Genomic DNA, 15,889 nt, shown 5'->3' with positions numbered 1-15,889 from the left:
AGGTCAATATACTTTGAACGAGCCGTTTTGGCGAAGCTACATATTAATTTAATATTCTGTAACGGAGCTCACGAATAACTTAGAAGAATTTTAATTATTATTTCCTCTCTAATATTTCAGTTGTCTTATTTTCTATCCTTAAATCTGGCCTAGATATGATATTTGTACGACCTTTTCATGGACAGCATCGACATTGATACTTATGTATTTAATTCTTGTGATGAAATCTTAAAAAATTGAAGTTTTTTATTTTTATTGCTTAGATGGATGGACGAGCTCACAGCCCACCTGATGTTAAGTTGTTACTGGAGCCCATAGACATCTACATGGTAAATACGCCAACCACCTCGAGATGTAAGTTCTAAGGTCTCAGTATAGTTACAACGGCTACCCCACCCTTCGAACCGAAACGCATTACTGCTTCACGGCGGAAATAGGGGGGTGGTGGTACCTACCCGTGCGGACTCCCAAGAGGTCCTACCACCGGTAAAGTTGCCTTTTTATTTTACTTTAGGTCTTTGTAATTAGTAATAAAGCGTTTTGAAAGCTGTAATGAGTATGTTTCAAGCCCTCGTATGCTTCTGCGAAGGAATAATAGAGTGCTGGTATGCAAAAAAAGAATAAATTGTTAAAAAAAACTGTTATTCAAGTGCATTTTACTTTTAGTTTCAAAATAGAGGGTGCCATTTGCATAATCATGTCCTATGTGTCCCGAGAACTGTTAAACACCGAACAGCGTGTAATCCATTGATTTGTCGATACATACTAATAATTACTTAATGGTGGTAGGACCTCTTGGAAGTCCGCACGGGTAGGTTGGTACAGAAATAGGCAGGGTGGTGGTCCACCCTGCCTATTTCTGCCGTGAAGCAGTAATGCGTTTCGGTTTAAAGGGTGGGGCAGCCGTTGTAACTATACTTGAGACTTAAGAACTTATATCTCAAGGTGGGTGGCGCATTTACGTTGTAGATGTCTATGGGCTCCAGTAACCACTTAACACCAGATGGGCTGTGAGCTCGTCCACCCATCTACGCTATAAATTAAAAAAAAAATACTAAATCTAATAACAGAAAAGCGAACCTCAATTAACTTACCAGGCTTCGAAAGAATCTCTTCCAGGAGCCTCTGACTGGCCTGACAAGCAACCGCTGGAGATGGTGGAAGTCCTGAATACTGTTTGTCTCTAGTGGAACTTCCCACGGGCACCGAGTGACGGTTCTCCGGCCGGGTAACCTACAGAAAAGAAAATCATATTATTTATACGCTTTTATTAGTTTCAGACGTATGTGTATGTAACGAAATTTTTGAACATGATTTTGACCCCCTACAAAACGTTGAATTAACTCGAAATTTGGTATACTTATTACTAGTATAGTTATATATAGTAGTTATATACTTAGTAAAAAAATTAAAAAAATTAAATTCAACTAAGAAATGAAAAATAAATAATAGTTAAAAAAACTGCATGGTATCAGTAGTTGTAAATATTTTATGAACAGATGAGTAGAAGGGTTATTTTGATAATATCCTGAAAAGCACCCCACGCTTTTTTTTAAAATAAAATCATTTTTTCTTACACTATTTTTAATTCTAATTTATTAAAATTGATTTTCTATTTTTTAGTTGGAATTTTCTATAAAAGCTTATTTTGTTAGTTTTTTTAAACTATTATTTATTTTTCAGTCGGATTTTATCTAGTATAGTAAAACCGATAAATGTCACACACAGCATATCTGGTTTTAATAAACCACCGAAACGAATTAACAGTACAATGTGCATTCGGCAGAACCTTTTAGTTACTGTGGCACCTGCTATAATAATGTAGCACATTGTTGTTAAATGATAGGCAGCGGCTTGGCTCTGCCCCTGGCATTGCTGACGTCCATGTGCGACGGTAACCACTATGGTAACCACTTACCATCAGGTGAGCCGTAGGTTAATCTGCCTACAAAGGCAATAAAAAAAGCACATTTATGATCGATACTCTTCTTATTTTTCTCCACGTTACCCCACTAGGTGGGGTCGGCACAGCGAATTTTTCTATTCCATTCTCTTCTATCAGCCGTCATCTCTACACTCACTCCTCTATCTTTCATATCTTCATTCACACACTCCATCCGTGTCTTCTGCGGTCGACCTCTTCCCCATCTACCTTGGCACTAGCATGTCCATACATCTCCTAGTCACATCTTCTCACTACGCATCACAATATGTCCATACCACGCTAACCGCCCGCTCTTTAATTTGTTAATTACCGGGGCTACTTTCACACTTCCTCTACTACTAAATACTAAATATATAACAAGCCTAAAATTCATACACACCACTAAGACTTAAAATTTTTTGAAACCAATATATGTTTTTTTTTTATTGCTTAGATGGGTGGACGAGCTCACAGCCCACCTGGTGTTAAGTGGTTACTGGAGCCCATAGACATCTACAACGTAAATGCGCCACCCACCTTGAGATATGAGTTCTAAGGTCTCAGTATAGTTACAGCGGCTGCCCCACCCTTCAAACCGAAACGCATTACTGCTTCACGGCAGAAATAGGCAGGGTGGTGGTACCCACCCGCGCGGACTCACAAGAGGTCCTACCACCAATAATTACGCAAATTATAATTTTGCGGGTTTCATTTTTATTACACGATGTTATTCCTTCACCGTGGAAGTCAATCATGAACATTTGTTAAGTACGTATTTCATTAGAAAAATTGGTACCCGCCTGAGATTCGAACACCGGTGCATCGTTAGATACGAATGCAACGGACGTAATTTCATCAGTAACTTACTACATTTATATTTATATTTATACACATGATAGTATTTTCTTCGGTTTTCGCGACTCGTAGACGTAATTCAAATACCGACGACTATTCGTTAGTTACCACGAAAACTGTGAAGTATTCAAAACGTTGAAAAAAGTTTACGGGCAATAAAAAACGCGACATAATAATACCGTAAAAGTATTTTTAATTATGTGATCATGATTTGATTTTCCGGTATTATCTTAATTTGTTAGCATTATACTTTATTGTGAATTTTGTGAATTAAATAATTCAAATACCGACGACTATTCGTTAGTTACCACGAAAACTGTGGAGTATTCGAAACTTCCGAATGAATATACGGGCAATAAAAACGCGAGATAATACTACCGTAAAAGTATTTTTAATTATGTGATCATGATTTGGTTTTCAGGCATTATCTTAATTTGTTAGCATTATACTTTATTGTGAATTTTGTGAATTAAATAATTCAAATACCGACGACTATTCGTTAGTTACCACGAAAACTGTGGAGTGTTCAAAACATCCGAATGAATATACGGGCAATAAAAACGCGAGATAATACTACCGTAAAAGTATTTTTAATTATGTGATCATTATTTGGTTTTCAAGCATTATCTTAATTTGTTAGCATTATACTTTATTGTGAATTTTGTGAATTAAATAATTCAAATACCGACGACTATTCGTTAGTTACCACGAAAACTGTGGAGTGTTCAAAACGTTGGAAAAAGTTTACGGGCAATAAAAACGCGAGATAATACTACCGTAAAAGTATTTTTAATTATGTGATCATGATTTGATTTTCCGGTATTATCTTAATTTGTTAGCATTATACTTTATTGTGAATTTTGTGAATTAAATAATTCAAATACCGACGACTATTCGTTAGTTACCACGAAAACTGTGGAGTATTCGAAACATCCGAATGAATATACGGGCAATAAAAACGCGAGATAATACTACCGTAAAAGTATTTTTAATTATGTGATCATGATTTGATTTTCAGGTATTATCTTAATTTGTTAGCATTATACTTTATTGTGAATATTGTGAATTAAATAATTCAAATACCGACGACTATTCGTTAGTTACCACGAAAACTGTGGAGTATTCGAAACATCCGAATGAATATACGGGCAATAAAAACGCGAGATAATACTACCGTAAAAGTATTTTTAATTATGTGATCATTATTTGGTATTCAAGCATTATCTTAATTTGTTAGCATTATACTTTATTGTGAATTTTGTGAATTAAATAATTCAAATACCGACGACTATTCGTTAGTTACCACGAAAACTGTGGAGTATTCGAAACATCCGAATGAATATACGGGCAATAAAAACGCGAGATAATACTACCGTAAAAGTATTTTTAATTATGTGATCATTATTTGGTTTTCAAGCATTATCTTAATTTGTTAGCATTATACTTTATTGTGAATTTTGTGAATTAAATAATTCAAATACCGACGACTATTCGTTAGTTACCACGAAAACTGTGGAGTGTTCAAAACATCCGAATGAATATACGGGCAATAAAAACGCGAGATAATACTACCGTAAAAGTATTTTTAATTATGTGATCATTATTTGGTTTTCAAGCATTATCTTAATTTGTTAGCATTATACTTTATTGTGAATTTTGTGAATTAAATAATTCAAATACCGACGACTATTCGTTAGTTACCACGAAAACTGTGGAGTGTTCAAAACGTTGGAAAAAGTTTACGGGCAATAAAAACGCGAGATAATACTACCGTAAAAGTATTTTTAATTATGTGATCATTATTTGGTTTTCAAGCATTATCTTAATTTGTTAGCATTATACTTTATTGTGAATTTTGTGAATTAAATAATTCAAATACCGACGACTATTCGTTAGTTACCACGAAAACTGTGGAGTGTTCAAAACATCCGAATGAATATACGGGCAATAAAAACGCGAGATAATACTACCGTAAAAGTATTTTTAATTATGTGATCATTATTTGGTATTCAAGCATTATCTTAATTTGTTAGCATTATACTTTATTGTGAATTTTGTGAATTAAATAATTCAAATACCGACGACTATTCGTTAGTTACCACGAAAACTGTGGAGTATTCGAAACATCCGAATGAATATACGGGCAATAAAAACGCGAGATAATACTACCGTAAAAGTATTTTTAATTATGTGATCATGATTTGGTTTTCAGGCATTATCTTAATTTGTTAGCATTATACTTTATTGTGAATTTTGTGAATTAAATAATTCAAATACCGACGACTATTCGTTAGTTACCACGAAAACTGTGGAGTGTTCAAAACATCCGAATGAATATACGGGCAATAAAAACGCGAGATAATACTACCGTAAAAGTATTTTTAATTATGTGATCATTATTTGGTTTTCAAGCATTATCTTAATATGTTAGCATTATACTTTATTGTGAATTTTGTGAATTAAATAATTCAAATACCGACGACTATTCGTTAGTTACCACGAAAACTGTGGAGTATTCGAAACATCCGAATGAATATACGGGCAATAAAAACGCGAGATAATACTACCGTAAAAGTATTTTTAATTATGTGATCATGATTTGGTTTTCAGGCATTATCTTAATTTGTTAGCATTATACTTTATTGTGAATTTTGTGAATTAAATAATTCAAATACCGACGACTATTCGTTAGTTACCACGAAAACTGTGGAGTGTTCAAAACATCCGAATGAATATACGGGCAATAAAAACGCGAGATAATACTACCGTAAAAGTATTTTTAATTATGTGATCATTATTTGGTTTTCAAGCATTATCTTAATTTGTTAGCATTATACTTTATTGTGAATTTTGTGAATTAAATATTTCAAATACCGACGACTATTCGTTAGTTACCACGAAAACTGTGGAGTATTCGAAACATCCGAATGAATATACGGGCAATAAAAACGCGAGATAATACTACCGTAAAAGTATTTTTAATTATGTGATCATCATTTGGTTTTCAGGCATTATCTTAATTTGTTAGCATTATACTTTATTGTGAATTTTGCGAATTAACCAACTGGAATTAGTACGGGTTAATTTCATTTAATTTACTCAATCTTAATTCCCACAAATCACATTTACAGTCGGTTTTGAATGCACAGCGGATTACTTCAATTTGAATGAAGCATAAGGAGAGCTATTGAAATCAACTAATTGACTAGTTTGTTGGTCATGAAATGCGATCTAAATGGATTGCTTTTGGATTATTTGAAGTGTTAGTAGAAAGGAAGCTAATTCAGGTCTATAGACGGAGGCGTAAGTAGCCGTGACGAGGTTGGCGTCCATTGAACTCATACCGTGGGATTTCATTGCTACTGTTTGTAACTGTACTGACCCATAATTGTCAAGCGGTAAATTAAGTTATGGAAACTATCGGAACTAGAGCACGGAACGTCCAGAGGTGTCAATAATAATTTAAGAATTAATTTACTGTTCACAGGCATGTAGTTTTTTAGAAGCGACAAAACATGCGCACGTTAATTTAATGATCTATTATAACTAATGATTAGCGCTTTCGTGTCGCATTTCAAATCCCAAAAAAAGAGTATTTGTGTATTTGTTCATGACCCACGTATTTAAAAAAAAATTTTCATTTTTTTTTGTAAATGTTTATTTAAATGCGTAGACCTGTGATCAATCACAAGACCGACTTAGTGTAATGTTGATACCGGAGTCCGTGGTCATCATAACTTGAATACCGATACCCGCTCTGGTGTAAAATGAAAAATTAATTACGTAGCTCATCCGCCTCAACCAATCAAATCGGAACGCATAACTACTTCGCGACAGAAAAAGGCGTGATAGTTACCTATATTTATAAAATTACTAGCGACCCGCCCTCGCTTCGCTTCGGAAACATTAAAACACACATGAAACCAAAAAAAAAAATAAAAAAAATAAAAAAAAAAGTAGCCTATGTTCATCAGGGACAATGTCGGCTTCTAATGGAAAAGAATTTTTCAAATCGGTCCAGTAGTTTCGGAGCCTATTCGAAACAAACAAACAAACAAATCTTTCCTCTTTATAATATTAGTATAGACAATACACGATTTTATTGTTTTATCATGGAAGTCATTCGCAAATACATGTTACATACTTTCATTACAAAAAATGCCCAATCGTTTTGCTCGATATCAGTACACCGACGTCTTTTAAGCCAGGACTTCAGAATTAATTTTATTGACTTTAAATTTGGTATAGTGAACAGTACCATCAAAGTCAAAATTTATACTTTATATGCTCGTAATATAAATACTGGTATGGTAAACAATCGTCGAGTAAATGAACCCACAGACGCAGCCCGCTGAGCTTCTCGCCGGATCTTCTCAGTGGGTCGCGTTTCCGATCCGGTGGTAGATGCGAAGCACTGCTCTTGCTAGGGTTAGTGTTAGCAACGTCGTCAGGTTTGAGCCCCGTGAGCTCACCCACCCACCTTGTTAGGGTTATGCTGAAATGGCCTTCAGCCATCAGCTTAGGTAGGAAAAAACTATATATGAACAAATAACCCCAGGCCTCAGTGGAGTAACGATCTATGGAGGGTAGCTGGTAAGAGCTGGATGAGAAAAGCCGAGGACGTGCTCAGTGGCGTGCAATTGAAGAGGTATGTATATATATATCCAACAGCGGAGTGCTATAGGCTGATAATGATGATGATGAAACGAATTCTAAAAAGGTGGTACAACTATTCTGCGGTAAAGAAATGTATTTATTTGGGTCACTTGGACTTTGATTTTCATGATTGAAGGTGGGCTATAGTATTTCCAAACTTCATAGTTATTTATACGGTTTGCAATACCGTTCTTCCGTTTACTTACAGACGACGTCAAAATTACATTGGAATAACGTTATATTGCACCAAAAACAATGTGTATGTATGTATACATTTAGACGTAATCATGTTATTAGTCTCTGGTCTCTGGCTCCTCTGGTACAGAAATTTAATTTGGGGTCAGTTGATTACTTGTTTTATGTCCCGTCTGTTGCTTTAGAGTATTTAAATAATGAAAAATTCATAATAATCAATCCAAAATATGTAGTACAAAATTTAAATACACAAAATCGTCTGCATATCCTACACTTTATAGAAAAATACACATGTGGCAAAGAAAAATATTCGGCCCGTGTACATTTGCAACGTTGGTAGGCCGGTCAAATTTACCGTAGCCCTGTAAAAAACTATCGGAAGATTAAAATTAGACACTGACGGAAGCATTAGCTGAACTGTTGACGGTGACTCGTAACAAGTAGCGTGGAAAACTTCGAGCGAATTCCACTTTGATCAAATTAATCTGACGTCACGCTGTGGCCATGTTTACTTGCACGCACGCAACCACTGGAATCAAATGTTGGAACGGTGGTTGGAATTTACAGAAGTGCCAAAACTAAGCGAATCAGCTGCCACGACCCTAATTAGAAATTCTGCGCGTCCGATTTCGAGGGTGAACCACACAACTGAGCAGATAGAACGTTTTACTAGCTATAAATCAAGGAAACACAACATTGGAAATGCATTAGGTAAAAAACCTAACAACCTATTGCTAATTAAATTTATGAAGATCCAAGTTGTTTAATTATAGATTGTCAAGCTTAAGCTCGACAGCAGAGTACTGGAATGATATAACTTTCTATGCTCTAAATGTATTACTAGTTATTTATTAAGATCTCTAAAATATATTGACACCAGAAGCATTATGTCCAATCATATTCTAGTGTGTAACCATTCAGATATGTAAACAGCCTTATTTAAAGTGCTTCGTCAGCACTACTGTCTTGTAACTAATTATACCTTTTTACACAATAAACCGGACCTTCAAACTAAATGGGCGTATTATTTCAACTCTTCTAATCTATCGTGACCAGACCACACCACAATATACTTTGGAAATAATTTATGAATATAATTTTAAAACTTAAAAATAGGTAGTAAACTGAAGCAACAATTAATTTAATAATTTTTATCCTGTTTTACTAGTTTTCCTGGTCGGGATATTAGAGCGAAATTAAAAATTTATCATATCCTCATCAGACCTCGATACGCAGGCATATTTTCAAGTTAATCAGACTTTCGAATTCCGTGAAAACGAAGTTTCAAAATTCTGTTTAATACACACAAATAAACATATCTTATAATATATGCCGAGCTAATAAAAAGGCGTTGAAAATTTTATCTTGTACCTCAACTCCAAATTTTTTTCTTTTCTTTTATTAAATATGTGTTTCTCTAAGATTTTAGATGGTACTGATATATATCTTTAAAACAAGTCACGATTTAAAATGTTCAAGAAAACGTGGATATTATGTAATAATTTCCGGACAAGGTTAAATCTAATTAGGCCGTTGTGAAACTTGCGTAAACCACAGAAACCAGACACATCTGAAAGGTTTCATTGGAACCGAATAAACTGGTCTAATTATAATAGATTTATTAAGTTATTTAATTAATTTATTATTTCAATTTATACCATTGAAAGTAAGACTAATATCTTAAAGACGGTAGACCTTACTAGCTGAACTGAACTTATGATCAACTTTGCATTAGTACCGGAACTCATAGACGTCACAACTTAACTGTCGTCACCAAGTTTAAGACGTAAGATGCAATATTCAATTGTGATATAACACGCCTGTACTAACCAACACCAATGATACTTTCTAGTGGGAATAGTCAAGCCAGTGTCACATACAAGCGTTTTCAACAAGTCCTAAAACCAGTAATACATTCAGTCAAAAAGTATCGGAAATTGACGATTTGGTTATGGTTTCAAAGTCTTGTTTTTTTGTTGTTATTGTTAAATTGTTATCTCAATTTTCCATTTTGGCGCAGAGTTTGGATTGCATCTGTTATTTAGATTAAATACAGTGCTGTTTTTAGTGATACCATATCTAGTATGTATTGCGTATTTCATAATGGACAGAAGTCGAACAAAGAGTTTGTATTCAATTTTACGTTGTCACAAACACGATTTCGAATGCGAAATTCCCTCGGAGTCACTGAAAGTATTACAGAAGGCTTACGGTCAATCAACTTTATCAAAAACACGTGATTATGAATGGTACACAGCGTTCAAAAGCGGTCCAGATGTTATGGAAGATTTACCTTGCTCTGGTCTTCATGGTGGTGGCTTATCAACGTCTGCAACTGAAGTTAACATCGCAAAAGTGAAGGAAACAGTGACTAAAAATCCTCATTCAAGTTTGGGAGAGATAGCCGCCAAACTTTCTTTGTCTCGTGAGTCGATCCGTACCATCTTAAATAATCACTTGGATATTAAACATACTGCTACACGGCTAGTCCCGAGAGACCCGAATTTTCATCAAAAACTCAATGACATATCGTCGAGGACATGCTAGAAAAAGTAAATTCCGACCCAACATTCATGAAACGCATTGTTACTGGTGACGAGATGTGGGCTTACGAGTTAATTTATTTTATTTTACGAGTTTATTTATATGATTTGTTTATCTACGAATCGAAGCCGAAAAAAATAAAATCCAATAAAAGGCAAAGACATTCTGTTTTCTCTGACTATCGCGGTGTTGTACTTACGCTCACTTTTAATTCTTGCTGAAAAGTCAAACGGTAAATAAAGAATATTATTTGAGCGTTGTGCGGCGTTTATGAGAGCAAATTCTAGGGAAAAAAGCCACAATTATGGAAACTGGATTTTGCATCAGGATAATGCGCCTTCGCACAAGGCCGTCATTGTAAACGAATATTTAACCAAAAACTCAAGAAATATCATAGAGTAACAAACTTATTCACCAGATACGGCTTCAGCAGACTTCTTTTTTCCTTAAATTACCAAATTAGCGTGTCATGGGCACCCGTTTTCATTCGGTATAATACATAAAGGAGAATTTGCGGCGAGAACTGAACTCAATTCCGGGATAATCGTTTAATAAATGTTTTGATCATTGAATTATTCGTTCGGTTAAGTGTGTCGTTTCTGAAAGAGCATTCTTTGTAGGCGATAAAATAAATTTGGATGAATACCTAAAACTAAAATTTTGTGTTTTATTGATCTTTTCCCATTAATTTCTTGACAGAGTAGGAAAATGTATTAATTTAGTATTTCCATTTCTTTATCTATTATATATCTATATTATTCTTCATTGATTAAGGAAATGTTTAAAAGTTTGGTCTGCATTAATAGATCTCTCTGAATATTGTCAATAATAGTGCATTGCGACATACCAGCCCTATCTTTTTCAGAATTTCCCTAGATGATAACGGTAATCGGGAAGAGATCGCTTTTAGTAATAATACCCCTATTCTACAAATTAAATCTAACGGTTGACTTATTTGCAATGTTCTTTACAGGTTTGCAATAAAGTTTATACACTTTTGTTCTGATATCATGTTTGTGTTATCGGTGAGATTCAGTAACCGCTCAGCATCGCAATCGGGCTATAAACAACCCAGATCTCTTAAAAATATTTCTCCACAATCGGGTAATGAACTACTACCCAGATATCTGTAGAAAGTCTAATTTGCCAACGACAATACAATAACAACATTCCCAGTTTTATAAGTATGATTATGCAATATATGCTGTAACATAATTATGTTAACATTCCTTTTGTACTAACGGTGATAGTAAGTACATATGTATAAGAATATTGTATTATTAAGAATATGATTGTTTTAATAATTTTTATTATGAATGTCGAAAACTATATACATTTTTTGTCTAATTCGCTTATCTGCTTATTAAGTTTAAATTTAAAACGGTACTTTTATGTTTTACCAATTTTGATTTCTTTCGTAATAACATTTGTGCTTTCTCAAACATAGTTGTAATTGTAAGGATTTCACGTATCAAATGTCGTTTTTATACGGCTTCTCAAATAGCTTGTAAAACAATAATCCTGATGTGTCAGTCGAATCTACTTCACATTACCACTGAAATTTATGGGGAAAACCATTATCTTGAATAATGTATTAAACTTGTCAATAACCTCTGTGCTTTTCTATTTTTCTTATTATTCTATTTTTAATAATGCATATTTGACAAAAAAATCCTATTCCTTTGTGCCGTTATGTTTTTGTGTGATTATGAATAAAGAAAAGAAAGCACAAAAATAAATCAACATTTACTAGCACTTTTCATTTAACTAAATTTGTTATAGCATTTCTACCAATCGTAACTGTTCAATCCGATTACTTTATAATAATCTCATCTATATATGTACATAAAAATGAATTGCTGTTCGTTAGACTCGCTAAAACTCGAGAACGACTGGACCGATTTGGCTAATTTTGGTCTTGAATTATTTGTGGAAGTCCAGAGAAGGTTTAAAAGGTAGATAAATATGAAAATGCTCGGAATTAAATAAAAATAACAATTCTGTTTTTCCTTTGATATGTCCCCCGTCGGACGGATTCCTTTTGTTTGTTTTAAGTTTATTTTAAACAAAAGTTTAGGTCTTTTATTTATCGATTGAGGCACTACGAAGTCTGCCGGGTCAGCTAGTCAAAAATAAAATGCATAAATATAATAGCGTTAAAAGACTGTAAAAAATGTTCATCTATCCATATTAGATGCCAGGTTAATTTGTAAGAAAACTCTGTAGCGGTTAGAAGGCCACAGAATTTAATTACTGTAAATGCAGAATAAGCGCCACGAATAATTCTCCTTAGCGCCTCATTAGTGTTAGAAGACAAATAGCTCGGTGCCGCAGTGGACTATTTAAACAAACTCAATTTGTTACGGTTACTCATTACGCCATTTAGAAAAAAAAACAACTGGTGTTCGACCACTAGTCGAAATTCGTCCACAATGATTGACATCTCGAGATAGAAGTTCATTTTTTGATTTATATTATAATATTGTTCTTGCAGTATTTGGAAAGAAAATTATTCCTAAATTTATTTTATTGATCACCAAAAAAGTTCATCAATAGCTACTAAGCCCGTGATTCTTTCACTCGACGATTCGACCATTGATACAATTAATAATTTAATCTATTACAAATATTATAAGAAGAAATAGATATCGAAACTTCCATCTTTGCCTATAGCTGTTATTTTTAATCTTTCTATTCACATGAAGGTAGGTAAATGGTAAGAGATCTCGTGGACGAATCCCCATGCGCTGGACTAATCAGGTGAAAGACTTTACTAAAACCCTCAGTTCGCAAACTATGGAAAACATCTGTCAAGGCTTTAATAAACAAGAATTTCACATGACCACGACTGATCTGCCAAGAGCAACCGACTATGATGATGACTCACATGAAATTTATTGAGCTATAACTTGATAGCAACATAACACATACAAACATTGTGTTACTGGTGGTAGGACCTGTTGTGAGTCCGCGCGGGTAGGTACCACCGCCCTGCCTATTTCTGCCGTGAAGCAGTAATGCGTTTCGGTTTGAAGGGTGGGGCAGCCGTTGTAACTATACTGAGACCTTACAACTTATATCTCAAGGTGGGTGGCGCATTTACGTTGTAGATTTCTATGGGCTCCAGTAACCACTTAACATCAGGTGGGCTGTGAGCTCGTCCACCCATCTAAGCAATAAAAAAAAAAAAAAAATTAATGTATTTTTTTATTTAAATACGCCTCTTTCTACTAAATTCTCCTCCTTGTGATAATAGGTACGGAAAAGCAAGCAAAACAGGTGTTTTCTTGTAAAACTGTATTGGCAAAATAACATGCAATGAAATAAAAGGCGTCCCAAGCTCTCTGTTTTTGGGGTACGTACAGTCACGTTCAGAATTACGCAACATAAATTTGTTTTACGACCTATTTTTACTTAAACGTCCAATCTTATTTCACTTTTCGCCTGCATATATTTACATTCTATTGATGATAAAGCATCATTAAAGCATCTTGCAAAGGGGAGCAGGAAGGTATCCTGTCCCTACCTAGTTTTTCCGAAGCAGCATTTGGGTTTGACGGATGGGACAGCTGTTATATAATAACAATAGTGACTTAGATCTCATATCTCAGGGAATGACATATAGACATTCACGTAGTGATATTTATGGGGTCCTACCACTTAACGCCAGTTGGGCCATGAGCTCGTTCGGCAGTCGATGTAATAAATAAATAAAATACAACTATCTATTTAAAAATAATATCACAATGAAAGAATCGTAAATCGCTTTCTCTTAAGAGTTATGCATCAACTGTGCATTTTCTTAAAAGCATAACAATAAAATAAAATTTCTCATTAATTGTTTATTTCTGTTATTTCGGTCGTGATATTCCGAAATAGTCTTAAAACTGTGTCTAATCCGGCCGCCGATGCATCGACCACTTTAGTGCGCTCGTAACATTTCGGCGATCTAAATATAGAATTAACTTTCGTTTATTTATAATATTACCTACTCCCGGTTTTCTGTCGGTTTTATTACGAAACAGATGCATACTGTGTGTGCAGTCGAAGGAATGGAATTAATAAAACCAGAACATTCAAATGAAGAGTCTAATGGTAAATGTAGAGTGCATATCTGATCACAAAATTTATAATATTTATTTCCATTTAACGAAGATCCAATGTTGGACTAGGTGGAAAATGGAGTCCTTGAATGAGTATAAGTTAACACATGATATTTGATTTCGAGCATTGCATTTTAAATATTATTTAAAGCATTCGTTTTCGTAATTAAAAGGCCTTTTTTGATCCGTAAATTTATTAATTGAGATCGGAGTGTGGTTTTTTTTTAAGCTGTAGTTATTTTAATCGACAGCTGGAGAAATGTTTCAAACTAAATAAGATACACGCGCTTGTAGAGTTCAAATTTATATTTCACCATAGTTTGAGATAGTAAAAACAAATATGCCGATCGCTTTCCTTCGTGATAATATCTATTTAGTGGAAACGTGGAAGCGGTTTGCAGGCGTCGGCGTCGCATCGCATCAGACCATGATTGGTTTGTGATCGAAAGTAAATTGCTGCGTTACTGCACAGGCGATGACGTAGCAAAACTGAAATCTATTGTAAATTGTGACGATCACAGCTGTTATTACATTATATTTACAAATAAATAATATCTTAAAAAAACTAACAAAATACGCTTTTATGGAAAATCCAATTAAAAAATAGAAAATAAATTGTAATAAATTTGAATTAAAAATAGTGTAAGAAAAAATGATTTTATTGTAAAAAAAAGCGTGTGGAGCTAGAATATTATCAAAATGACCCTTCTTCTACTCATATCTGTTCATAAAATATTTATACCTACTGATACCATGCACCCCACGCTTTTTTTACAAAAATATCATTTTTTCTTACACTATTTTTAATACATGCGTCTGAAGCTAATAAAAGCGTATTAAAAAAAACATGAAGTGCTTTTATATGAATCTTGTAAATGATAAATATTATCCAAGGAAAATGGCGACAACCACATTAAAGGTTGCAAATAGATGTTAACATTAGCTTGTTAAGAGTAATGAGATTGTCTTGTCTATATTTTACAACTTCACTGCTTGGCTACTTACTAGTAATTTATAGTAGTAATGTACCAGTATTTTTTGCGTGAACAAATTTGAAAGTACTATGAGCATTATGAATATTAAATACGGGTTCGTTTGAAATTTAGTATACTGCTTTCCACAATACCAGTTCAGAATGCAAACGACAAAATTGTTAAAAATTTTAATCAGTGTCAATTAAATTAATTTCATCGGATACGTTATTCCGTGAATCTGTTTAAAGTATCATTATCTATATATTAATACGTGAAGCAAAAACTTTGTATCCCTTTTTACGAAAATTGCGCGGACGGAGGAGTATGAAATTTTCCACACTTATAGAGAATATAGAGAAGAAGTGCACAATGCTAATATTTTTTTAAAATAATGCATAAAAGATACATTAAATCAATAAAGAAAACATTACACACACTACATACCATGTATTTGACGCACACACGCATGCATACTATTTATTGTCAAACTTTTGTTCTTGACGTCTGTGGTCAAATTGAGAATAGATTAAATATTGTTTGTCTTTGTATTTTTTATAGCATAGTCTTGGCGAAATATGTGATTATAGAAGTATAAAATACAACCATAATAGTGTACAAACTTACAATTCCAATTAATT

General features: G+C 33.9%; 1 protein-coding gene across 17 annotated transcripts in view; it reads right to left on the bottom strand.

Moving 5' to 3' along the window:
* RapGAP1 (Rap GTPase activating protein 1) overlaps positions 1 to 15,889 on the bottom strand; it is a 349,454-nt gene that overhangs the window by 29,088 nt on the left and 304,477 nt on the right. For all 17 annotated transcript variants that reach the window (XM_089739716.1, XM_089739722.1, XM_089739733.1 and 14 more), the window contains one exon: positions 1,095 to 1,233. In XM_089739716.1, the coding sequence (XP_089595842.1) occupies positions 1,095 to 1,233 (139 nt within the window). The remainder of the gene's footprint in view (positions 1 to 1,094; positions 1,234 to 15,889) is intronic.

This window comes from Bombyx mandarina, chromosome 03 (assembly GCF_030267445.1).
Source record: "Bombyx mandarina strain Sakado chromosome 03, ASM3026744v2".
Classification (NCBI taxonomy): domain Eukaryota; kingdom Metazoa; phylum Arthropoda; class Insecta; order Lepidoptera; family Bombycidae; genus Bombyx; species Bombyx mandarina.
The sequence above is the reverse complement of the archived record's forward strand: the minus strand, read 5'-3'. Positions and strand labels throughout refer to the sequence as shown.